The sequence below is a fragment of the Elephantulus edwardii genome, unplaced genomic scaffold, assembly GCF_000299155.1.
Source record: "Elephantulus edwardii isolate Elephantulus edwardi_28Jun2011 unplaced genomic scaffold, EleEdw1.0 scaffold00154, whole genome shotgun sequence".
NCBI lineage: Eukaryota > Metazoa > Chordata > Mammalia > Macroscelidea > Macroscelididae > Elephantulus > Elephantulus edwardii.
This window is the reverse complement of record NW_006399904.1, coordinates 917,183-944,822: the sequence shown is the minus strand read 5'-3', so window position 1 is coordinate 944,822 and position 27,640 is coordinate 917,183. Positions and strand designations below refer to the sequence as shown.

Genomic DNA, 27,640 nt, shown 5'->3' with positions numbered 1-27,640 from the left:
AATAATTATAATTTATTAATTGTTGCTGTTATTATGTGCCATCAAGTAACTTGCGACTCATAGTGACCCTGTGTACAACAACCCAAAACACTGCTCTATCTCTTGCCAACCTTATTATGTCTGACACACCTATCCCCATTACCCATCTCATTGAGGGTCTTCCTCACCTGGTCTGTCCCTCCACCCTCCCAAGCATAATATCCCTCTCCAAGGACTGAACCCCCCCTTGCAACATGTCCAAATATGACAGAGCTTCAGAATCATTGCCTCCAAGGAGCAGCCTGGCTTCACCCTCTCCAGGACAAACTCGTTTGTTCTCCTAGCAGTCCGTGGTACATTCAATACTCTTCTCCAGCACCAAAGTTCAAATGCATGAATTCTCCTTCTATCATCCCTAGTCATTGTCTAGCTTTCTGAAGCATAGAAAGTAATGGCAAAGACCATGGCCTATATCAGGCACACCTTAGTCTCCAGACTGACATCATTGCTCTTCAGTACCTTGGAGAGGTCTCTGACAGCTGACTTCTCAATGCAATTCATCTTTTAATTTCCTGGTTCCTGGTACCAAGAGTGTTTTTATATATATTTATAATAAATATATTTCTCTGTGTATGCCCTTTGGGTTAGGTGCATCCTTGTTCTATATTATGTGTATTAAACAGATTTAGTGGCTAAACCCTACTCTTATGACAGAATCATACAATAAATAGATAACTTCCTAATAAATTCCAATTAGTCAATCCAGAATAACCATATACACCCTTCTAGAAATGTTTTATTGTTAAGAATATTGTGTTTTCTTTATTGAGTAGTACATGTTGTTAGGTGCTGTTGAGTACAATTCATAGCTACCTGTGAAAAACACATATGATCCCTTCCCTATGCTGTATCATTCGCATTGTTTCTGACACACCTGAACCCATTGCTATAATCACTGTGCCATTCCATCTGATTGAGGGTCTTCCTCTCTTTTACTTATCCTCCACCTTTCCAAGCAATATAGCCTTTTCAAAAATAGCCTCTACTAGCAACATGTTCAAATTCTGTGAGATGAAGCTTAATCTTCATTGCCTACAAGAAGCATTCTGGCTGCACTTCTCTCCAGTACTTATTTGTTTGTTCTTCTTCCAGTCCATGAGATATTGACTACTTTTAACCAATGCCACAGCTCAAAGGCATCAATTCTTCTTATGTTATCCTGATTCATTGTCAAGTTTTCATATGCACAGCAACTATTGAAAATACTGTCTCCTGAGTCAGGTGCATCTTAGTCTTCATATTCATGTCATTGCCCCTCCTTAATTTGGAGAGTTTTCTGACTGCAAACTTTCCCAATTTAATACTTCTCTTGATCTCTTGACTGTTGATAGCAAAGGTATTGATGCTGCCCTAGAAGTGCTCACCATGTTTGGTGAAACTTGGGGGACAACTACCTGGTCAACTTACTGGAAGAGATCTATATTCATTCTCATTGGAATAAAAAGTGATATAACAGAGTGTGGAAATGAATAATATCACACACAATCAAAATTCTGCTGAAGATAATAAAAAAGTGTCTGGAACAGTACATGGACAGAGAGCTACTAGAAATATAAGCTGGGTTTAGAAGAGGCCTTGGTACTAGAAACAGTATTGCAAATGTCACATGAATCTTAGCTAAAAGCAAAGAAAACAAAAGAATATTTATCTATGTTAAATTGACTATGCAAAGGCATTTGACTGTGTGACATTTGACTATGTGGATTACAACAAATTATGGCTAACATTGAGAAGAATGGAAAATTCTAGAACATTTAATTGTGTTCATGTGAAAGCTCTATTGGACCAGAAGAAAACATGACATGGTTCAAAATTAAGAAAGGTATGTGTCAGGGATGTGTCCTATCTCCATGCATTTTCAATCTATAAGTGGAGAGATCATTTTGGAGGCTAGGTTTTATGATGAGAAATGCTGCATCTGGATTGGAGGAAGACTCATAAAAAACCTGTGATATGCACATGACAGAATCTTATTTGGTGTAACCAGAGAGGACTAAAATTGTTTCCTGCTGAAAGTCAAGGACTATAGTCTACAATATGTTCAAGTTCAGCATCACGAAGGCAAAGATTATTGCCACTGGGCAAACTGACACCACTATTAAAGATATAGAAGAGATTGACATTGTTAACATTTTCAGCTTTGCTAGGCTCCACAATCAACAATCTTAGCACCAACAGACAGGAATTCAAAAGACAGATTTCATTGGGAAAGTCTGCTGTCAGGGAACTCTCCAAAGTGCCAAAAAGTAATAATGTCAGTCTAGAGACAAAGGTGTGCTTGGTCCAGGCCATGGTCTTTACAATTATTTGCTATACATCAGAGATCTAGACAATGACGAAGGATGACAAAAGAATGCCTTTGAGTTGTGGTATTAGAAAAGTCTTGAACATACCATGAACCGCCAAGATAATAAAACAGTTCTGTCTTGGAGAGGATGAAACATAATTTCTCTTTGAAGGCAAGGATTTTGACGCTCTGTCTCACATACTTTGGATATGTGGCCAGGCAGGACTAGTCCTTGGAGAAGGACAACATGTTTAGAAGAGTGAAGGACAATACTGGAGGGGAAGACCCCAGATCAGATGGATTGATACAGTAACTGGGGTAATGAAAGTAGGTGTGGCAGAGTCAATGAGACTGGTTCAGAATAGAGCAGGGTTCAGAGCTATTGTATGTTAGATCACTGTGAGTTGCAGGTATCTCTATGGCACATAAAACAACAACAACAATCATGTTATTGTCTATTAGTTCAATGATGATAATTTTTGTATCCCTGATGTTGAGATATAATCTATACTGAAGGTTATCATCATTGTTCATCTATACCAAGCATTTCAAGTTCTCTTGGCTTTCAACAATATTGTCATTTGTGTAATACAGGCTGTTGATAAGTCTTCTTCCAATCCTGATATCACATTCTTCTTACACGAGAAAAGCTGTTCAAGTGATTTGCACAACATCCAGATTGAATGTGTGTGGAGAAAGCATGAGTGTGATACATACTTTTCCAAATTTTAAACTGTATTATGTTTCCTTGTTCTCTTTGGACAAGAGCATCTTTATCTTTATCGTGGAATATGTTTCACATGAGCCCAATTAAGTATTCTGGGATGTCCTTTTATCTCATGTTAGCTGTAGTTTGTTATGATCCATACAGTAAAATGCCTTTATATAATCAATGAAACACCAATAGCCATTCTTCTCATATTCTCTACTTTCAACCAGGATCTGACATCAGTAATGATATCTCCCTGGTGCCATGGCCTCTTCTAAACTCAAACTGGTGTTCTAATAGCGCTCTGTCTCTCTGTTCAGGGTAGCTGTTTCTGGATGTTCTTCAGCAGTAATTTGTTTGAATGTAATATTAAGATATTGTTCAATAATGCCCACTTTCTGTTGGATCTCTTTTATTGGGAAGAGGAATCAATACCAATCTCTTCTGGTCAGTTTTCCAAGCAAATCTACTCCAAACTCTTTTGCATAGATTAGTTAGCATATCTAGCATTGCATATGCTAGATGAAAAATGTAAATTAGTATCCAAGTGATTTCTGGGGCCTTAATTTTTGCCAATGGCCACAGTGCTGCTTGAACTTCTCACCTCATTGTCATTGAGTCTTGGTCTTATGGTTGTTGTTATGTGTCATCGAGTCACCTGCAATCATAGCTACTCTATGTACAACAGCTCTGAACCCTGCTCTATCTTGATCTAATTTTGTTGCCTCTGACACAATCCCATTACCCCAGTCACTAGTCAATCAATGTCATTTAGGGTCTTCCTCTCTCTCACTGTCCTTCCACTTTTCTGAACATGATGTCTTTTTCCAAGGATTGGTCCCTCCTGGCATCATGCCCATAGTGTGTCAGATGGAGTTTCAAAATTTTTGCCTCTAAGGAGCAGCCTGGTTTAACTCTCTACAAGACAGACCTTTCTGTCTGGTTGTATTCAATACTCTTCTCCAGCACCACAACTCAAAGGAACCAATTATTCTTCTGTCATACTTAATCATTGTCCAGATTTTTGATGCATTGCAAGTAATTTTGAAGACCGTGGCCTGGATTAGGCACACCGTAGTCTCCAGATTGACACTGTTGCTCTTCAGTACTCTGGAGAGTTCCCTGACAGTTGACTTTCCTAGTGTAATTCATCTTTTGATTTTCTGGTGCTGGTACCAAGAGTGTTGATTGTAGAGACAAACAAGCTGAAGCTGTTAACAATCTCCATCTCTTCACCACCTATCATGAAGCTGACAGTTGGCCCAGTGTTGAGAATCTTTGCTTTCTTGATGTTGAGTTTCAATCTGTATTGAAGGCTGTAATCCTTAACTTTCTGCAGCAAATGTCTCAGATCCTCCTAAGTGTTGGCAAGCAAGGTTTTGTCATCTGCCTAATTCAGTTTGATTAGTGTTCTTCCAATACTGATGCCAATGCCCAGAGACATAGAGGAGGAATTAGGATGATTTCTCCCTACTGTTGCAATTGGAAATCAAACATGCAACAAGGATGCATGAATAATAATGGGTGACTTGGTGACAGAAATGAGGCTGAAGACAGAATGATAAAATTCTGTATAATCAATGATTTATTCACTGAAAATACCTTTTAAAAGAAACACAAAAGGTGACTGTACATATGAACCTTATCTGATGGCCCACACAGGAATCAGATTGATTACATCTGTGGGAAAAATCATCAGAGAAGCTCAATATCAGCTGTGAAAACAAGAGCAAGTGCTGACATTGTATCAGATTATCAACTACTTGTATGCAAGTTCAAACTGAAGCTAAAGATAAGCAATTCCAATTCACAAGAATCAAAGTTTGACCTTGAGTCTAACCCTCTTGAATTCAAAGACCATCTCAGGAACAGGTTTTAGGCTTTGAATATTCATGAATGATGACTAGATGAGCTGTGGGAGAATATCAATAAAATCATCCATGAAGAATGCAAAGGCCATCATAAAAGAAGAAGAAAAGTGGATGTCAGAAGAGGCTCTGAATATTGTCCCAGAGCACCACATTTATTCTGCACATTCCATTGTAATACTATATTTTGTCTTGTCAAGATACAGTTTGAAATCTTCTGTTCAGCTCTTTACTTCAACATCTCTTCCCTTTTCTTAGTTATCCAATGCCCTAGTACAATTTCCAGTCTCTCTGACATCCATTTCAAGTTCTTCTTTTTCTTCTGTCTTTGAAATGGTATCTACTCTCTTCATGGATAATGTTCATGATGTCTTCCTTCATTATCTTCCTGCTAATTTATAATGTTAGCAAGTTTACCAAGTATTCTGATGGGGAGTTGCTTTCATGCTTACTAGGATATTTGTTGAGGTCCAACTTCTGTCATTCCTGGTAGAGAGGAGATGCTTTATTCATTATTTCTAGTCTTTAACTATTGTTTTGTGATTTAGATTTATTTTTTATTATTTTATAAATTTTTCATGTGAGTTTAAAAAAAATCATTTTAACATTGTAATTTGCTTTCCTGTATGTCAACTGTTTCCATGTATTTTGATCATTATTTTCTTTTCAGAATTCTATGAGAGATATGAGCTGATTGAGCAAATATAAAATAATTGCTGTTGTTGTTTTTAGGTACCACTGAATTAGAACCAACTGACAGCTGACCCTCTAATGAGTTTTCAGAGGTAGTAAATAGCATAGGAGTTGACTATCTCATGGAGCACCTGGTGGATTCAAACCATTTGCTTTTGAAAGAACAATACAGCTTATTGCCAGTAGGCCACCAGAGTTCTCTATAGAAGAATTAAGTAATTTAAATTCTGAAAGAGAAGGTACTAAGATTGGTATTCAAATCTTTGAACTCTTTCTTGATGTCTTTAAGTAGCTTCATAATTAGTGTTTTATGAAGATCCTGGAATCCAAGAGTAAGTGCAATGTTTGCAAAACTGGTTTGCATTTGTAGACCTCTCTGTGAGCTGTTTTCCTTTTCACCTTTTTGTCTGTCACTCCCCTCTTCCTGGTTTGTTCTCTTCTGGTCTTGGTTACAGATGCAAGTAAGCATGGACACTATAAGGTGCATTCCAATACATGTCCATAAATCACTTTCTTGGGGGGGGAAAGCAAAACAACATCTTTTTATCACTATGACTTGGATACCTTCAAAATGCTTGCAGTTAAATTAAGTAGATAAATAGGCAGGCGATTTTTGTACATTTTAGTAAGTGGCACAATTAACATTGATGTTGGAGTAATACCTCATGGCAACTTAAAATTTCTCCTTGTAAAATTGGAAAAAAATGCTTACAGAATGTCAAATCTTATCTAAGTATCAAGGATTGAGTGTATGAGCAGTAAGGATTTACAGGAGGTGTCCCAGATATTAAAATATTGATGTTAATTATATATTTGAAAAGCCAGGGGGTATAGACTAAGTTTCGCTGGATCTCTAAAAGGGTAAGAATTGATGTAGTTTAAGATCATCTATTGTTTCGAACAGTGATTTGATATTTAAGTGAAAAAAAAATGACACAAATATATTTTCCTTGGAATCTGCATTCAGTCCTTTTTAGATTTTTTTGAGCTGTTTCATTGTTTTATCTTCTGAAGCTCATACTGAATTTTTTTTTTGTAGGTTGGAAGCACAGTATTTTTCAGGTGCAGAAAAGGTTACCATATTCAAGGTTCAACAACTAGAACTTGCCTTGCAAATTTAACATGGAGTGGAATACAGACCGAATGTATACGTAAGTATGAGCTTTTCCACTGCTGTCAGCAAGAATCTACTTATTTTTGTAAAAAACAAAAACAAAAACAAAAACAACAAAAAAAACCCAACCCATAGATCTTCACCACTGGGCCAATTCGTAACACCATGATAGATGGGAAGAGATTGAAATTGTTAAGAATTTCATCTTGCTCGGCTCTACAATGGAGGCTGTTTTATAGGATTGGAGGCAAGGATTTTGAAGCTCTGTCTCACATACTTTGGGGACCAATATGATCTGGTCCCTACTTGTTACCAGGGCTATTGTACATAGGATTGCTCTGAGTTGCAGGTGACTTGACAGCACAAAACAACAACATTTTTATAGTATGCATTTTATATGATGAACAAATAGTTATGTAATGGTCAACTTCACTGAATAATGCAATCAGAGGAGTTAAATATAGGGTCTGCCCTTATTTTATCCTCTATCAATTTAGTGCAACATAATATTTTATTAATGTCTTGTTCTTACTGTGTTAAACACAAGAAAGTAGATGCTTATAAAACTCAATTTTAAAATTTGTCTGAAGTGAATCTGTAGATTTACTTCAAAGCTATATTATCAACCCTAATCTCTATTCAAATCACATAGGTGGATATACAGATAGATAGATATAGATACAGATACAGGTACAGGTACAGATAGAGGTACAGGTATAGGTATAGAGATAGAGATTATAGAGATAGAGATAGATATAATATTGTGATTGCATTGTATGTTGGACTGTTGATCAAAAATGTGACAATTTCTGTGAATTTTCTCAGGAAATATTTTATGTCATTAAATATATAGACTAGTCTCATAAGAAAGCAAATGCTAGTGTTTCCTGATGGAATGAATATCATTTCAGCTCATGCTTGCAGACAGCCAGAAACCCCAGCCCATGCGGATGTGAGAGCAATAGATCTTCCTACTTTTGGTTACACCTTAGTGTACACTTGTCATCCAGGATTTTTCCTTGCGGGTGGATCTGAACACAGGACGTGCAAAGCAGATATGAAATGGACAGGGAAATCACCTGTTTGTAAAAGTAAGTAACTTATTAGGGAATAAAAATAATTTCTTGACAGCAAAACAAGAATGTCACATGCCAACCAGGCTAGTTTCCTTGATTAATCCTTCTGCCTAGGGCCAAATGTAATGCTTGTGGACCTGTGTTTGTGTGTGGTGTTTGTGTAGCAAACGTTTGCTACAACAGGGGCAGAGACTATGCAGGCTTTTAATCTTGAATGAATTTTAGCAAAAGAAAAAAGCTATTTTGTTGACAAAAAAAATCTTTTGAGTCAAGGGAAAGCAATATACAATGTATTTTCTGGAAAAATGTATTTCTTAAAATGAAGGTGAATAAACACCACCAAATAGAAGAATATAATTTCAACCTCCTGTGCTATTTTTAAGACCACTCAAGTTGTTTGTTGTTGGAATTTATGAGTTCTTGACATCAGTTCTGCTTTAAAAAAACCTCAAAAGTAATTAGCATGAAATCCTGCATTGATTACTAACAAATTGGTGTGTTTAATAATTAGAATAATAATTTTAGGTCAACTTTGACAGCAGCTCAGCTAAACTTTTAGAATTCCACCAAACCTAAGATTATGTGTGCACTGATACTAAATAACATTAACAAAACTTACTAAAGTTAATAAAATCAACAACTTTGGTTTTCATTTCCTGAATCCTGGATTTGTAGCATTCAAGTTGGGGATTTTTAAGAAACTTTAGTTTCTCCTGTACTTCCTTTTCAGAAACAGGCAAATATAATTTTTTAAAATAAAAAGTATTTTGTATATTTTCAAAATTAAATCCAATCTGATAGAGCAAATTAAACACTGTGCAAGGGGAATAAATGATGTTCCTTAATATTAGCTTATATATTTGATTTAGATAGAGATTTGGAAAATTAAGAGCTATTATAAAATGTTAGTTATTTTCTATATTACCTTTCAGTATAGGTCAGTATACTTTTAATAGGATGGAAGAAAATTGATATAAGCCACCCTCATTTACAAGGCTCTCTGTTGTAGCACTCTAAATGGGAATCTTCAAGTTAGATTTTCATTTATTTTTTCCATTAAATTCTATTTTTCCACAAGCACTAATGACAGTCTGCTGTAACTCTATGGGTTTCAAATGTGTGTGGGTACAATATTAATTATTTTTGTGCAATTAGAAAATCTGGAGAAAGGAAAATTGCTTCAATTTAACAATTTTTCAACATTAAAAATAAATGTTTTTGAAAATGATAATTTGTCTTTTTACTTGTAGGTAAAGGAGTGAGAGAAGTTAATGAAACAGTTACTAAAACTCCAGGTTTGTATACCAGAACAGTTATAGATTTAAATAAAATACAGTGATTTGTTCTCTCTATCTCTACACAGTGTAGCAATTTTTAATATTTTTTAATTTCTAATTCTATAATCCCATGAAAAAGTTGATGTTTCAATTATTGAAAACACTAAGATAATCCAAATATCTATTTATTTTAAAACAATGATTTTTATTGATATTGTAATGCTTTATAAGACAATCTTTGTCATTATCGGACAATTTCTTTATAAGGTGCCTTGGACATTTTGTAGACAGAAATGGACATAAAATATTAATTACACAATGTGACATAATGGAGAGCCTTATAAAGAGGGTTGCAATTCCTTCCTCCTAATGAGGAAGCTAAAGTAAATAAGACAAGATAAGGGGTAGATTGTGACAGCATAAATTGCTAAATTGACTGATTTAACTGCAGAGTCCCATTTTTCCCTCAAGTTTTAAAATAGTTCAGATATTTTCTGTCTCCTAAAATGTTAATAATAATTTATTGCTTTTTTTAATGTATGTGGTACCTTGCTTGAATGCATTTATATAGCAAAACAGAAATGTGAAGTCCTGCTTTCTAAGAAAGGCTTTCATTACACTAAATTATATGAGAAAGTTTATTTATATTATAAATATATGAAAATTACTTAAATAAGAAAATTATTTCCAAAGGTTAATAATTTTAATTAAACTTTAAATCTGTAAGTCGGTAAACTTTGTAAATATTGGTAACTTTACTGGTATTCTCCTTATATTTTAATATTGGGTTTTTGGATACAAACTCTAACTCTGATAAACTCTGTTCTAACAGCAAGTGTGGGAAAATATCTTTAGTGTTGTTATGCTAGAATGCTATTTTATATATCCAATTCTTAGAAGACAAAACTCTCAACATAGAGGAATATCTCAAGTGTGTAAAAGTATATAAGAAATAGAAGAAAGTAGAAAGAATAAAATGAACCATCCTTTCATTAGTTGTGTGGATCATTAAGAAAGAAAGTACTTACAAACAAAAATGCAAGAGTCAATATTCTTTTTCTAGTTAATACTTTCCTCAATGTAAAAAATCATAATCTTTATTGTTGCTAAGTGTTTGGCTATTTTTTTGGTTAATGATAATGAAGTATCTGAATATTACATTTGAAGGTACAGACATTATCATGAATAACTTTGTTAGTCTTTCTGCATAAAGTGCTAATTTAAGATGATTCTTTATCAAAGTGGTACAGTTGAACACACCTAAAATATTTGGCTTGTTGCATTACTCTCGTAGCTTCTAGCAGCAAGTAGGGAGACAGAGAACATGATAGTATGATTTGTATTTTGTTTCTATTGAGTATATTTTAATACTAGCACGCATTTTCAATATAATATCTTAAGAAGTTTGGGTGGCTTAGTAGTAAGGAGTTTGCTGTCAACTCAAAGGAAGGTGGAGTTCAAATCTACCAAGTGCTGCTCTCTGAGAGAAAGATGAGTACTATCCTCTTGGGTAATTACTGCTACTGAATACCTGGTAGAGGGACAGCTAGGAGCATTTTCTGACTCAACATTATATAACAAAAACTAATTTTCCATTCCAGTGATACAAGTAATTATTATTTCTAAAGTGCCAAACAGTGCTGTTGAATTCATAGAATACACATAAGAAAAACTATGTTGATGTTATCTTTAAAGTTTACTAGTTCTTTTCAGGGTTGCTATGAATCCCCGTGGTTAAGGAGTTGTACTGCCAATTTAGAGGCATTTGGTGCGAATCTGCAAGCTGCTCCATAGAAGAAATGTGAGCATCTCTTCCTGTGCTATTTGAAAAACAGCCCTTGAAAAATCTTTTGTAGGGTCAGTTGTGGGTAGATTCTAACTTGACAGCACATAATAGCAGCAAAAACAGATGAAAACCAAGGACTCTATAATGCTTTATTATAGTTTTTGTTGTGGACTATGGAGTAGGAACTGACCCATATCTTACCCTCCAACAAGTTTTCATATGCAGTTCATCACATGGGAAGAGATCCTTTCTCCCACAGAGCGGCTGGTGAGATTCGAACCACATTGCAGCACAGCTTTATGTCACTAGGCCACCAGAGTTTGCATGCTAGTGGGTAGAATTATTTAATATCCTTTACAAATACCTTAGATACCTATACGATGTTTCAATTTTTAACATGCTTGCTTACGTTTTAGTATTATTAAGAAGTATTTGTAAAGCCATAGGAAACTTTTGTTCAGCTTTTCCCTTTCTGTTACAAAACTTAAGATCTGTAGGTTGTGAGAAACATGAAAATAGACTTTTGTCCTCATTATCTGTGGCTGTAAAGAAATCTATGAAAAAATATATATAATGTTTTTTATCTCTATCTAGTAAAAGAGACAATGTGTTTAAACTAAGACTACTTACAGTAGATTTTTCAAATAAAAAAATAATTCAGGAAAATTGTGAGGAGTAAATAAAAGCTTAGTAGACAAATTCATTTATATTTACATATTTTAATGATGTTCATTTTAATAGTAGAATAAACTGCTAGTATTTTAATATATATTTGACAGAAGAAATGTGAGAAAATGGTCATTATTTCACAATCATATCAGTGAATTTAAGGGGAAAGTTCTGAATATTTTTTGCTAAGATATTTATACAGATAAACTTTATGTTTTTTAAAAAGATGCCTTTTATTTATGAATTTAAAAGTCAGAAAAAAGAGACTTTGAAATCATTGAATCCATCCTTCTTAGTAACACTTGAGTGAGTTTTTATAAGGAGATTATTATAAAGAATTGAAGGATATGAAAAAAAAAGATAGGCTTAACTTATGAAGTAAAATCTTTAAGAAATAGAATCTTTTATGTAAAGACATACCTCAGGGTTATTGTGGGTTTGATTTACATCAATACAAGAAAGCAAATATAATAAGACAAAACATATGACTTTTTTTATTTCCTAGTGTACATAAAAATTATAGTTCCATTACTGTTGTGTATCAATATCTAATTACATTATGAAAAAGTTTGAAATACTGTGAGAGTTAACAAAATATAGTATAGATACCGAAAGTAAACACACCCTGTTGGAAAAATGGAAGTTAGAGATTTCCTCAACGCACACTTCCCAGAAATTTTCAATTTTAAAAACAAAACATAGTATCTGTAAAGGACTATAAAGAAAAGTACAGTAAAATGTACTTTATCACATTTTTATTACATGTGTATATAAACAGAGTGTATTTCATCAACATGTTGTTTCATAATGCCAGCTCCTTAAGGATAGATAATGAAATTTAGTATCTTTTAGCATCCTAAGTTTTTTGAAGACTAGACTTGGGTGCTAGTGAAATACCAGATGAAATCCAAATTAAAAAAATTATTATGCTAATATTTTTTTTCTTACTTGCAGTTCCTTCAGATGTATTTTTCATCAATTCCGTGTGGAAGGGATATTATGAATATTTAGGGAAAAGGCAACCTGCAACTTTAACTGTTGACTGGTTCAATGCAACAAGTAGTAAAGTGAATGCGACCTTCATTGAAGGCTCTCAGGTGGAGCTGAAGTTGACAGGTAGGCCCTGAAGTGTTGTGCTTAAATGCATAATGTAAGCATGAGTAAAACCCATTATTCTATCACAAGGAAATGACCTAACATTTATTAAATACTGATTTTGAGTACTTATATTGAGTTGTCTCTGCATATTTCATCCAATCCTTTCAATGACCTTGACAGGCAGTATATTCTCATTTTAAATATTAGGAAACCAGTTCAGAATGTAAATTAGGTTGCTTAAGATTATGCACATAGCATGTTAAGTCAAAAAATCTGAAATTCATATCCAACCATGTGTTCAAAATCCATTCTTTTAAAAAATTCTTCTTTCTTTACTGTGGTCTTGCACAGTTTATATGTCTACTTTTTGTTATTCAATATTTATTCATTTGTCAGAAATTCTTTTTGTATTTTGGAAATACCATAATTTTCTTTCTAGTATCAATTACACACTGCATATATTCATTTATATCATATTACTAATATCTTTTAACTCATAAAAAAAATTGTTACCGTGAAAGTGATTCAAATCCCTGGTCCCTATGTGGTGCAAATAATTTATATTCAGCAGTTGACCAAAAGTTAAAGGGTTAAACTCAGCCAGAAAGTATTCAGAAAAAGAACTTACAATCAGATTTTATAAAGATTGTAGCAAAGAAAACTATGGAGTAATTTTATTCAGTAACATGTGCATTTACTATGATAGAAATCAGAACAAAAAAACCAAAAATCTCTCAAAGACTAAAACGCTCATAAAGTGACATGGTGGATAATTGACAGAGGGAACTCTAATAGCCTAGTGGTTAAAGAATAAAGCTTCCAACCCAAAAGCAAATGGTTCAAATCCACCAATTTCTCTAAGGGTGAAAGGATGATTTCTTCTGGTGTGGTTTACAGCCTCTGAAAACCTGCTGGACCTTGATTATGTGTGTTTTTTTCCAACTCAACAGTATATAACAATGACAACAAAGTATTCAGTAGTCAGAATGTTGAGCCCATTTTCTGAATAAATAAAGCACAATGTCTCCTTCATGACGTTTCCTCTTCTCTAGACTAATTTGTAAAAGCTGTAAAATCTTGTTAAATTATATACAAGGTCAATCCTAGCTCTGAACAAAAAACCCCGGATTGGTGTTCACTGTGCTACTAATCAGTAGAAGCTGAATAATTTTTAGAAAGTTTGAAAGGAAGTCAAAGTCATCTCCTCTCCCCCATTCACCTTTTCACCTTTCCTATCCTCTGTACATGAAAACAACAAAGAGTAATATATAGAGCCTTGAACAAAATCTACTCATTTTCATATATGGTAAAAATATGTAATTTTATGGAGTTATAGGAGCTCTGATGGCCAAGTGACAAAAAGCTGCACTGCAATCCCAAAGGCACGCAGTTCAAGGCCATCAGCTCCTCCTCAGGAGAAAGGTGGGCAACCACCTCCCATAGATTAACTGCCTCTGAAAATCCACTGGAGGGTCAGCTGTGGGTCAATTCTGACTTGAAGGTATACAACAACAACTAAACCATGGTCTAGTAAGTGGTATTCATATTACCTTGTAATGTGAACATATAACTCATACAACAGATTCTTAAATATGACCATGTGCCACAAAACTAAAACATTTTAAAAATATTTAAACATAAATCTCATGCAAGTGGATTGGATAACAATTCTCTACATGGGACAAATAAATCTTATTTTCCTTTTCCAAAGAAAATGTCCCTAGAATATTTAAATTCAGTTCATCCTATATTTTAGTGTTGGAAAAATTGCTAGTATATGTCTATGTGAACAGGATAAAAGGTACTAGCAGTTAAGGAGAACCAACTAAAAGACTAATAATCTTTTGAATGCCATAATTTAAGTCCTCATAAGAAGGACATAAAAACACTTTGCCATCTCTATTTGGTATAACTGGAGCTACAAGATGCAAATGTTAGTCATTTGTAGTGGTGGAAATAGGCACAAGGTCAGACTAAAACTTTGAGTCCGTATTAATCACTTAATGTGTAGTGATAATTTACTTCAAACCTCATTCTTTGCAACTAAAGAATATTTGTGAAATTCTAGTGGCATAATCTATAGGGAATTATGGTGCTAACCCAAAGGCCACACTTCTCTCTGGTGGTTAGAATTCACCAGTGGTTCCGCATAAGAAAAATGGACAATTTCCTGTGCAATTACAGCTAGGAAAGTTACAGAGAGTGAGTTATATGTCAGTTCTGACACCATAGTGATGAATGATTATGATGAATTAGTGGGAATTGTGCTTGTACTCAGCTGCTAACCTAAAAGATTTAAGTTCAAACCCCTCCACAGGTAACATAAAATAAATTTATAGCCATTACATTTATAGCCACTAAAAAATTATGGGGTAATTCTTATCTGTAACACATGGACTAATTGGCATCTACTCAACAGTAATCAATAGCAGCATCTACCAAAATGTTTGAGTTTATTACTTTTATTTATTATCCATTTTTTTACCTTCTTTGTGTAAGAACTAATTGTAGTTATAAACATATATCCTTTTACATCTCTATATAAAACTAATAAACAGTCTTTTTTTAGTAATAAAAAATAACAGATCACTGTGAGTTCTATGACTAATAACCACCTGAAAAAATCCTATGGGCTACACTAGAATATCTTAATATTTTATTCCCTATGTTGGTTATTTCATACTTAAACATCATTAAAAAGTGCTATGTTTTAAAATATAACCTGATAACTTTTCTATTTGTTCTTCACTTAAAGTGAATAAAAATGCAAGGGATTTTTATTGTTGTTGTAATCATCATTTTTAAAATAGCAGAGTGGGATAGATAGTACTATTACACTTCCTATGATATGACGATGGAAATTTTCTTTAGTGAGTAATAATTTTATCCAGTCAGAAAAAGAAAAATACCTTTGTGAAAAGCAGTTGTGAGAGGAAAGAGAAATGAAAGCTAATGTTTTATTTTAAAAAATGAGGTTCTGCTGTTAAACATCTTTATGTTACATCTATTCTATATTCCAAATTAAATCAGTTTAGTGTTATTATTAACTCTTGTGATTTTCTACAGTATAAGAATAACTGATGGACTTTTTTTGCAGGTGTTTACAAGAAAGAGGAAGCCCATTTACTCTTGAAAGCTTTTCAAATTAAAGTTCCAGTAGATATTTTTGTTAACAAGTTTGAAAATGACAATTGGGGACTAGATGGTTATGTGAGTATTTGTGTTAAATTGATGACAAAGCATGCATTTTCTAAGTATTACATTGCTTTGGTGAAGTCAGATGACTGAAAGTGTATAAGAAAAAACTAAGCAATCCCACTTAACAGCATGAATATTCTGTCCCTCTATTTCAGATAACAAGTCTTAGAAAAGAAGACTAAATTGTCTAGTAAGATTTTAGTTTCTTATGCTGATTCTAGTATCAGAACATAAGTTCTGTTCTGTGCTAGATAATACAACATCCTCTGTTGTAAGAGTAGTGTAAGATGCTTTTCAAAACCCTTGAAAAACAAGAACTACCTGGAAAACTTTAAAATACCATCCCCAGATAAACAGAAAGATTTAGGATCTTCATTCATGTATTTCTTTGCAAGTTAGTAGTTTTTCTAGGTTCTAACTTATTCTTTTTTGTAAACATATAATCACAAATGGTATATATCTAAACAATAGTTGTAACCCAAAATTAGTGTTGCAGCATGTATTTTGCTAATAAATTTATATGTGAGTCCCTTTAGGAAGACTAAATAGCGTACAGATTGTGTTGCTACATTACTACCATTTCAGAAATCAAAATGAACAGTTTTGTTTCCTGAGTTCAATTCTATGAGGTTTTCCAACTTTTAATTCTATATGCCTTTTTAAAAGTGGCACAATTTGATATAGTTAAACTTTTGTATCTAAACATGAGTAATGTTTTAATAAGTAGAGATTATTCTTGATCATTTTATACATGTTTTCTTTAATTTTCATACATTTCAGGTATCATCAGGACTTGAGAGAGGAGGATTTACTTTTCAGGGTGATATACATGGAAAAGACTTTGGAAAATTCAAACTAGAAAGACAAGGTGAACTGGACTAAAATTATTTCTTAATTTAGTACCAATTTAGCTGTCTAAAGATTCTATTTGGAACTAATGGATAGTTCATCTAACCAAGAGCAATCTAAGCAAAAATAATAGGCTTGACTAACATATTTTCTCTGTGTTATGAGCAAGATTATTGTCTAACTATGTCTTTAGGTCTTTATGTGGACTTAAGTGGGCAAAAGCAGGCAAAAATTCAGTTTTACTTTAATTCTTGAAAACGAACAAAGTCTTTTTATTGATTTGAAAGCTACACACAGTAAATTAAGATGGTTGTGATTACAACTTAGTGTAATCCACAGTTAGGGCAAATTCACATAGCACTAAAAATAAAGCTAGAGTTTTCTGAAATTAGATATTTTGAACCATGAAGCTTTATACTAAAGCAAAAGAAAAATAACCTTTTAAAATAAAAAGAGGCAAATTCAAAACTAATTAAAAGTCATAACACATATTCTATACTTAAAATTATTCTTAACACATTAAGGAATATTAAAAAGAAAATCAAATATGAAAATAATATATTAAAAATGATCAAACCATATTACCTTCAGCAAAGTATAAATAAGAAAATTAAAAAATGGGCAAAAACTAAAGTAAAAACTTCAATTTCAAAACTATCTATACTGATATAATGAATATTTTGCTAAAAGAATCTTAATTTTCAGTGATGGTGTAGACTTGGAACTCAGATGTTACATTTTGGTGAATTCATGTGTAGATATATACAATTAAAGAAATCTAACCTTATTTTAAGTATGAATACTTTCATCAAGTATTCACAAATCACAATTTTTCTTTATACTTTTGTGAAGTCTTTGCACATTTATGCCCACTTCTTTTAGAAGTGTAATTAAAAATAACTTACTAAAGTTAAACCTCTGTCATAAGAACTTGCTTCAACAATTTTGTTCAATATTTTACATTAAATTGTTGTTGTTGTTGTTGTTGTGTACCATTGAGCTGGAACCAACCCACAGCTGACCCTTTGGAGGGTTTTCAGAAGCAGTTAATCATAAGGGAGGAGATTGCAGCTGGTGGAGTCAAACTATGTGCCTTTGGGATTACAGACAGCACAGTTTCTTTTCACTAAGTCACCAGTGGTCTCTAAATTAAATTAGGAATTTTATTATATGGTATGTTTTGCTAAAGAAATTAGGGCTATGCATTCACAGGAAAGATATTAAACTTATGATGAAAAAAATTGCAATAAGTAGTGATAAGCTTTTCTCTTTGTATATTTCTCTATTGTTTAATTTTTGTCTGGTCGCTTGTTAGTTTTGAAGTTTTGACTAAATTATGTTATTCTTCAGATCATTTTTCCTTTTGCAAACTCAATAAAAAATTCAGTTCTCAAGGCTGTTAGGAAAATTAAGAGACAATACAAGTGATTGATTTGTGCATGTTAAAGATCATTTCACATGAAAGTTTTTAATACAGTTGTTGCTGCCTACACAGATTAGACAAATGCCCTTTGTCAGTGAGATAAGCCCTACATTTCTTCTGAATAATACAAACTACTTTTTAATTTACTTAAGGAAACTATTAACATTTAATTTTTTTAAATTTATTATCAATTTCAGTAAAAAATTACAGAGACTTTGGATTTCCATTCATTCATTGATGTACTTTTTCCCCTCCCAACTCCCCCCCCCAGTACACTACCCTCTTGTAAAAGTAAAATAAAAATTCTTTCATTGTTTTACAAAACCTCCCCCAGTTGCACTCCACCATGTAGCCTTCGCTCTAAACACCTGTCATGAAAAAAAAACCAACCAAAAATCACTAATTACATATCCCTTTTAAACTGTTTTCTCCCTCATCTGTTTCAATCAGTATACATTATTGAACCCATCTTTCTCAGTCTCCCCACAAACCTCGATGTCAGTCCTGTTTTACAACCGTGGCACCATACAGTATTAGTCCTTTTGTGATTGAGATACTTCACTCTGCATAATGTCCTCCAGGGTCACCCATTTTGAATAATATTGCATGAGTTCCTTGATTTTCAATGCAGTGTAGTATTCCATTGTGTGACTATACAACAGCTTCTCTATCCATTCATTTGTTGATGGGCACTTAGGTTGTTTCCAACTCCTTGCTATTGCGAACGAAGCCATGATAAACAAGGGTGTGCATATATCTGCTTGGATGTCAGTTATGGTCCCTTCGGGGTATATTCCAGTAGTGGAATTGCTGGGTCAAATGGTATCTCTATTTGCAACTTTTTGAGAGAGCACTGTACCGCTTTCCACAGGGTTTGCACCATTTTACACTCCCACCAACAATGAATAAGGGCTCCAGTTTCTCCACAACCTCGCCAGCATTTGTTGCTTGGTGTTCTGTTAAATTTTGCTATTCTGACTGGGGTGAGATGATATCTCATAGTTGTTTTAATTTGCATCTCTCTTCGAGCTGGGGATTTTGAACATTTCTTCATGTGCTTGTTGGCCATCTGAATGTCTTCTTTGGTGAAGTGTCTTTTCATATCCTGTGCCCATTTTTCTACTGGATTATTTACCTGTATCATGTTGTGGTGCTCAAGTATTTTAGAAATTCTAGATATAAGTCCCTTATCTTTTATATCATTGCCAAATACTTTTTCCCAGTCTGTGGCTTCCCTTTCTACTCTGTTGGAGAATTTTTTGGATGTGTCTAGGGATTTGATTCTTAGAAGATCCCATTCATCTATTTTATTTTCTCCTTTGTAGGTAACATTATTTTTATAAATAAAATATTACTCTCTCTGATTTTATATCAAAGTGAACTTTCAAAGAAAAATGTGTATTATAGTTTCTGGTTACTGTCACTGCTAAACTGTTATTATAAGATTTTTATCAATATACTGAGTATTTGAAAGGAAATGTATGCCAAATTATGTTTTTTCTAAAATTCTACATATAAAATGATAATCATAAAATACTCTCATTCAACCATTACAAATTTAGTACTTTTTAAAAAAGCTTTAGATTATTATGCCAGCAATGACATGATTTAATATTTTAAATTGGGTTTACTTTTTAAAGTAATAAAATATAATTAATGCATGTTCCCAACACCAATGATGAGTTCAGTTTTCTCTTGCTGTAAGCCAAACCCTGCAGTTATCTGTCCTCCTTTCTCCTCAGTGTACATGCTCCAGTAATTTTGTTTGAGGATACCCCAGTGAGCTGTACAGGAAACTGTCTAGATATCTACCTTTTCTCATCCCTGACCTGAACTATTAATTTTCTGACAAAGATGTATTTTCCTCATTATCCCATATCATTCAATTGTAAGAGAATAACAGCTTTGTTTCTCAAGTAATGCATATCCTCCTGTGATGGTGAGCTTATTGTCAGAAAAAAAAATTGACTCACAAAATAATTTTAATTCTATGTCTTACTAGACGAGTCTAATTAGACAAGTCTATATCTAAGTAATGTGGAAGAAGGATGGATAATCTCCTCCCATGTGACTATCTCTGAAACTTGCTGAAAGGTTAGCTATGGGTTGCTTCCAACTCAACAGCTTACAACCACAACAATGTTTAAGTAATATGTCACCAGTGGTCCTTTCAGAATTATGATTGAAACCTAGTTTTATGGAAGAGAGTAAATAACCTTCTAATTGTCTATTATCCCTGAGAAAATGGAGAAAAGTGATTCTCATTGAGTGTTAAAATCAAGTGAATAATTTTTTGAAAGTTAACTTTAAAGCAAAGTCTTGTGTAAGAATCATATTTTGTTCTTAAAATCTATCTCATACAAGATGAGAGAAGATGGTCAATCTCAAATATCATAAACAACATGTAAATCTCAACAACAAAAATACACCTTCTCAGTCTGGTGTTACCTCTTATAAAAAAGGTCAATATGACAAGTGTTGGGAATGTGGATAAATTTGAACCTTCATTGATTTGTGATGCTGTTGTTGTTGTTATGTGCCGTCGAGTCGCTTGTGACTCAAAGCAACCCTATGTACAACAGCCCTAAACTCTGCTCTGTCCTGTGCCAATCGCACTGTCTCTGACATTCCCATCCCAATTATCCCAGTCACTGAATCAGTCCACCCCATAGAGGGCCTTACTCTCCTGCACTGTCCCTCCACAGTCCCCAGCATGATGTCCCTCTCCAAGGACCGGTCTCTCCTCACAACATGTCCAAAGTATGTTAGACGGAGTCTCAGAATCCTTGCCTCCAAGGAGCCACCTGGTTTAACCCTTTCCAGGACAAATATGTTTTCCTAGCAGTCCATGGTATTGTCAATACTCTTCTCCAGCACCACAGTTCAAAGGCATCAATTCTCCTTCTATCATCCTTGGTCATTTTCCAACTCTCTGATGCATAACAAGTGATTGCGAAGACCATGGCCTGTATCAGATGCACCTTAGTCCCCAGAGAGACACCATTGCTCTTCAGCACTTTGGAGAGGTCCCTAACAGCAGACTTTCCCATGGCAATGCGCCTTTTAATTTCCTGGCTGCTGGTGCCAAGACTGTTGACTACAGAGCCAAGCAAACTAAAGCTGTGTACAGTCTCAATCTCTTCACCATCCATCCTGATGCTGCCAATTGGTCCAGTGGTGAGAATCTTTGTCTTCTTGACATTGAGCCTCAATCCATATTGTAGGCTGCAGTCCTTGACACTCTGCAGCAGGCGCTTCAGGTCCTCTTCAGTTTCAGCAAGCAGGGTTTGTGTCATCCACATAATGAAGGTTGTTGATAAATTGTCCACCAATCTTGACCACACATTTCTCCTCATAGAGCCTAGCCTCCCGGATAATCTGTCCTGCATATAGGTTAAAAAGGTATGGAGATAGGATGCATCCCTGGTGTACGCCCTTCCCAATTTTGAACCATGCAGTGTTCCCTTGCTCTGTTCTGATCACTGCCTCCTGGTCCAAGTATAAGTTTTGCATTAGAACGATCAAGTGTTCTGGGATTCCCATTCTTCTCAGAGTCAGCCATAGTTTGTTATGATCTACACAGTCAAATGCCTTTGCATAGTCAATGAAACACAGATGCACATTCCTGTGGTATTCCCTGCTTTCAGCCAAGATCCATCTAACATCAGCTACAATATCTCTAGTACCACGCCCCCTTGTAACCCCAGCCTGGACTTCTGGTAGTTCTCTGTTGATGTGCTGTTCCAGTCGTTTTTGGATAATCTTCAGTAAAATCTTGCTTGATGTGAAATCAGTGAGATTGTTCTGTAGTTTCCACATTCTGTTGGGTCACCTTTCTTTGGGATAGGAATAAATATCGATCTCTTCCAGTCAGTTGGTCAAGTGGTCATTCTCCAGATTTCTTGGCACAACTTGGTGAGTACATCCAGGGCAGCATCTGTTAACCAAAATATGTCAATTGGTATGCCATCTATTCCTGGAGACTTATTTTTTGCCATTTCCTTCAAAGCAGCCTGAACTTCTTCTTTCATCACCATAGGCTCTTGCTCATATGTTGTTTCATGAAATTCTTCTGTGTCTTCCAATTCCTTTTGATACAGTGACTCAGTATATTCCTTGCATCTTCTTTTAATACTTCCTGGATCATTTAACATTCTGCCGAAAGCATCCTTGATTATAGCAACTCGAGGTTTGAATTTGTTCTTCAGTTCCTTGAGCTTAAGATATGCTGAGCGAGTTCGGCCCTTTTGATTTTCTGACTCTACCTCCTTGCACATTTCATTGTAATATTTTGCTTTGTCATCCCATGCTGCCTTTTGAAATCTTCTATTCAACTCTTTAGTATCTTGAATTCTTCCCTGTGCTTTGGCTTCTCTGCACTCCAGTGCAATTTTCAGAGTCTCTTCTGACATCCATTTTGGTCTTTTCTTCCTCTTCTGTCTTTGCAATGACCATTTGCACTCTTCCTGGATGATACCCTTGATATCCTCCCCCAACTCATCTGGCCTTCGCTCATTAGTGTTCAAAGCCTCAAATCTGTTCCTGAGATGGTTCTGAAATTCAGGTGGGATAGACTCAAAGTCATATTTTGGTTGCCTTGGATTTGGTTTAATTTTCCTCAGCTTCAGCTTGAATTTGCATATGAGTAGTTGGTGGTCTGTTCCACAATCAGCTCCTGGCCTAGTTTTCACAGCTGATATTGAGCTTCTCCAGTGGTTCTTTCCACAGATGTAATCAATCTGATTCCTATGCATAACATCAGGTAAAATCCAGGTATATAACCTGCGTTTATATTTGATTTGTGATAGGAATATAAAATAATGCAACTGCTCTGGAAAACAATTTTACATTATTTAAAATATTAATCATACTCAAAATTCTTATTACTGCAGAGTCAGAACTGACTGAATGCTGCCTGTAGAACTCTATATTAAATCACCAGATGTCCTCATTAAACATATGTTGTTGTTGTGTGCCATGGAGTTAAAAACCAACCCAAAGCTGACCCTCTAGCAGGTTTTCAGGGGCAAGTGATTCTACAAGAGGAGATGGCCTATCCTTCTCTTGCAGAACATCTGGTGGTCTCAAACTATGTGCTTTCAGGATTGCAAAGCAGCTTCTAGCTACTAGGCCACCAGATATATAGAGATAGAGATAGAGATAGAGATAGAGATAGAGATAGAGATAGAGAGAGGTAGATGATATAGGTATATAGCGCTCCCCATATATAGTTGCCATAATATCCACCAACTCCATTCCTAGGTATATATCCAAAATGAATGAAAATATTTGTGGACACAATTTGTGTGAATTTATGATAGCATTATTCATAATAGCCATGATGTTGATGTGTACTGTAGAATCAGAATCTACTCATCACTCATGATATGAGATTACCCATCTTTCTCCTGCAGAGCAACTGATGGTCTTAAACCATTTTCCTTCAGGATTGCAGCCTAGCTTCTTGCCACTCGGCCATTAAAGTTCCTCATAGCCACAGAGTGGAAATAATTTAAATGTATACCTGTACAATAGAAAAAGAAAAAGGTAAAAAAATAATGAAATATGCTGCACCATTGAAAACTGTTGCCTAAATTAAATAAGACTGACACATAAGTCCACTTTTTGTCTGGTTTATTGTATATGAAATGCCAATACTTATAAAGTCAATTAGCTATTGCCTATGGCTGTGGTTCTTTTTGAAGAGAGACATTATGCACACCTTTTATATTTGTCATTCTCAAAATAGTGGCAATATATTTTCTGATTCAAAATAAGCATAAAAACTGGCAATTTCAATTTAAAAAAATGACATTGTATTCATTGTAAATAGGACACATTAAGATTCTTTTCTGTACATAATATCCACATGGATACAAAGAAGGAATACCTGTTAATGTGATGATTATTCAGATATACTCACCAACCAAGCAACTTCTACAACCTGAATCTGATCTAACATGTAATCAATATGCATTAATAACAACTTATGATTATATGCTAAAATGGAAACAGTAAAAATAGATTGGTGGTTGGAAAATACCACCTTAGTAATAGAAAAAGCACCAGAGATAACAAAGTTCTATCATCTATCTATCTATCTATCTATCTATCTATCTATCTATCACCAAGTTCATATAGACTTGGTGATCTGTTCCACAGTTTTATTTCTGTGTATTCCATTTGATGAAGTTCAAATGTGTAATTACTGTTTGTGTAGTTGCTGTGGGAGTATATGTATGTTTTTTAAGAAATAAAACTAGCTTATCGGTGTAAAGAAATTGTGGAAAAGCTAAATATGATCAGTCAGAACCTGACGAGAATACAACTGTGGAACAGTCCACCAATTGCTAATATGAAAGTTCAAATTTTGTCTGAAGAAACTGAAAATAAGCTAATGAGTACCAAAATTCAATTTTAAATAGATTCCATCAGAATACAGAGACCATCTCAAGAATAGATTTGATTCATTGAGTATTAGTGACTGAAAGACTGTCAAGTTATAGGATGACATTAAAAAAATAATACATGAAAGGCTGTCAAGTTGTAGGATGACACTAAAAAAATAATACATGAAGAATGGAAAATATCATTAAAAAAACAGGGCAAAGAAAGACAAAGACAGATGGTCAGAGAGACATTAAAAATTGCTCGAATAGGTAGAGAAGCTAAAATAAAAGGATGAAATAATGTTTTAAGAGAGTTGAAAAGAAGATTTCCAAAAGTAGCTACAGAAGACAAATATACAAAAGTCTGGAGGTTAATAACCACAAAGTTAAAATCTGTTCAATTTCTCTCAAGCTGAAAGAATTGGAGGTAATAATTAAACCTTAAATTGTGATTTTTTTTAAATTAAATTTTATTAATTTTAATGAAAATTTATAGAGATTTTGGGTTTCCATTCATTCATTGTTGCACTATTTTTTCTAGCCTCCCCCCATTCATTCCTCTTTTTTTCCCCCTTGAAAGTCTGTTTTAATTGTTCCGTTGCCACAGTGCTTGTCAAAGCCAGTTCTGATTAATCTCCTTTGTCAGTTGTCCTTTGCCATTCCCTATCACTCCTCCCTGAGAGAGACTTCACCCTGATTCATAAGGAAAAGGGGATGGCGTATTCCCTTAGCTACTTCCTGCTGAAAAGGGACCCTGTAGGTTTCAGGATGAAGATCTTCTCTCAGTACTGTAAAGGACACCTTTGGCAATAGGAAACACATAGACTATTGTGGAGATTGATTTTGGAATTTAGATGTGCTGTTATCAATTATGCTTAGCTGTATAAGTTCATATCCTTGAAGATGTATGATGGAACTATTGCAGCCTAGAAGACACAAATTTAACTAACAAGTTAAAAGTACATGAGTCAAAAATTAAAAAGCAATAATATTCCGAGTACAGGTTCTAATAGTGGCACAAATCAAGTTACAGAAGGAAGGCGGTTCTTACAATAAAAGACCTATAGACTAGCACTTTGTCTATTATAGTGTAGAGGTTAGGAACCACAAGATGTAGAGGCTCAGCTATGTAATTTATGGTTCTTAAGTCCTGGACCAAATTCCATCTACCACTGGGTTGTTTTACAACTTGGAAGTTCGCATGAAAGGTAGAGGTGAAGTAAGGAACTGCTTATGAGGTTTTCTGTCCATTCAAACAACTAAGAAATAGTGAGAAGAGTTGGGACCTGAGAAGACTTTTAGGACCAAATAATAGGCTCTTGTGTCCAGGAGAAAACGATTATACTTACCAGTAATGTTAATGCTCACCCACAGCTCTTCTGGGAGGATCTAAATCATTGAAGTGTCCTCCTTTGTTTCCAGCTAGGAGCTGGGGCGTATCAGTCCTGCCAGCCACGAGGACCTGATTTTGGCCACCCTTGGCCAAGTGTCCTTCAGATCCACACTTAAAGCAAGTGAGTGGGAGCTTCCTCTCTACTCCCTTGCCTATCTGGGGCTCTCGTTTGTGACACTATTTACTGAAGTGGTCCAGCTTTCCACAGTGGAAGCAATTCTGACCTCCTTTAATACCTTTGGGTGGCACTGTTTATGAGTAAGACTTCCTTTTCCTGTCACAGGCCCTAAAATGGCAGCAATAGCTGCCCCAATAATTTTGGCCATTCTCTGATCTTTTCTCTTCCCTCTAGATCCCAGTTGTTAAAAGATGGGAAAATTTAAACAAATATATAACAAATAAGAAAACAAACAGATTCATCCTAGAGAGGGTTAAACCAGGCTACTCCTTGGAGGCAATGATTCTGGGGCTTCGTCTGACATAATTTAGACATGTTGTAAGGAGAGACAGGTCCTTGGAGAGGAACATCATGCTTGGTAGGGTAGAGGGACAGCACAGGAGGGGAAGACCCTCTACAAGGTGGATTGACTCAGTGACTGGGGTAATCAGGATGGGTGATCGGGATGGGTGTGTTAGAGGCAATGAGATAGGCACAGGATAGAGCATGGTTTAGAGCTGTTGTACATAGGGTCGCTATGAGCCACAAACGACTCGACAGCACATAACAAGAACAACAACATATAACAAATAATTTTGAACATTATAATCTTTTAAGCTTAAGGCTAGAAATATTAACAGTATGATCATTTCCAATGCAGAGATTCATGTTCCAATGCAGTTCCTATTTTCCATAAATGATTTTGGTAAGAAGAATATTGTAAGTGTGGATACAGTTCCACTATTCCTCCTCCATGCCACGATATAGTGTTATTAGCATGAGCAGTTATAAATCCATTGCCATCCTTATTCTAACTTACTTTTTTTACATTTAATCTTATTATTAATTTCTGTAAATATTTACAGAAGCTTTGGCTTTCCATTCATTCATAGTTGCACCTTTCTGCCCTCCCAAGCCTCCCGCTAGAACACTACCCTCCTGCAAAAGTAAAAGAAAAATTCTTTCATTGTTTTTCAAACCCTCCCCCAGGTCCACTCCACCATGTAGCCATCGCTCTAGACTCCTGTCATGACAGAAACACCTAATCACATATCTCTTTTAAACAGTTTTCTCCCTCCTCTGTTTCAGTGCAGTATTTATTATTGAACCCATCTTACTCAATCTCTCCCAACCCCAAGGTCAGACCTCTTTTATAACAGTGGCACCATGCAATATTTGTCCTTTTGTGACTTGGATATTTCACTCAGCATAATGTTTTCCAGAGTCAACCATTTTGAATAATATTGCATGAGTTCCTTGTTTTTCAATGCAGCATAGTATTCCATTGTGTGAACATACCAAAGCTTCTCTATCCATGCGTTTGTTGATGGACACTTAGGTTGTTTCCAACCCCTAGCTATTGTGAACAAAGCCATGATAAACATGGGTGTGCATAGATCTGCTTGGATGTCAGTTATGGTCTTTTTGGGTTATATTACCAGTAGTGGAATTGCTGGGTCAAATGGTATCTCTATTTGCAACTTTTTGAGAAAGCGCCAAAGCACTTTCCACCGGGGTTTGCACCATTTTACACTCCCACCAACAGTGAATAAAGGTTCCAGTTACTCCACAACCTCACCAGCATTTGTTGCTTGCTGTTCTGTTAAATTTTGCT

The 27,640-nt window shown here is 34.8% G+C and overlaps 1 protein-coding gene across 1 annotated transcript in view; it reads left to right on the top strand.

Annotated features, from left to right (window-relative positions):
- CSMD1 (CUB and Sushi multiple domains 1) overlaps window positions 1-27,640 on the top strand; it is a 2,584,888-nt gene that overhangs the window by 2,539,438 nt on the left and 17,810 nt on the right. Inside the window, exons 61-66 of the mRNA XM_006895025.1 lie at window positions 6,636-6,747; window positions 7,622-7,801; window positions 9,037-9,081; window positions 12,473-12,634; window positions 15,714-15,826; window positions 16,595-16,682. Of these exons, the coding sequence (XP_006895087.1) occupies window positions 6,636-6,747; window positions 7,622-7,801; window positions 9,037-9,081; window positions 12,473-12,634; window positions 15,714-15,826; window positions 16,595-16,682 (700 nt within the window). The remainder of the gene's footprint in view (window positions 1-6,635; window positions 6,748-7,621; window positions 7,802-9,036; window positions 9,082-12,472; window positions 12,635-15,713; window positions 15,827-16,594; window positions 16,683-27,640) is intronic.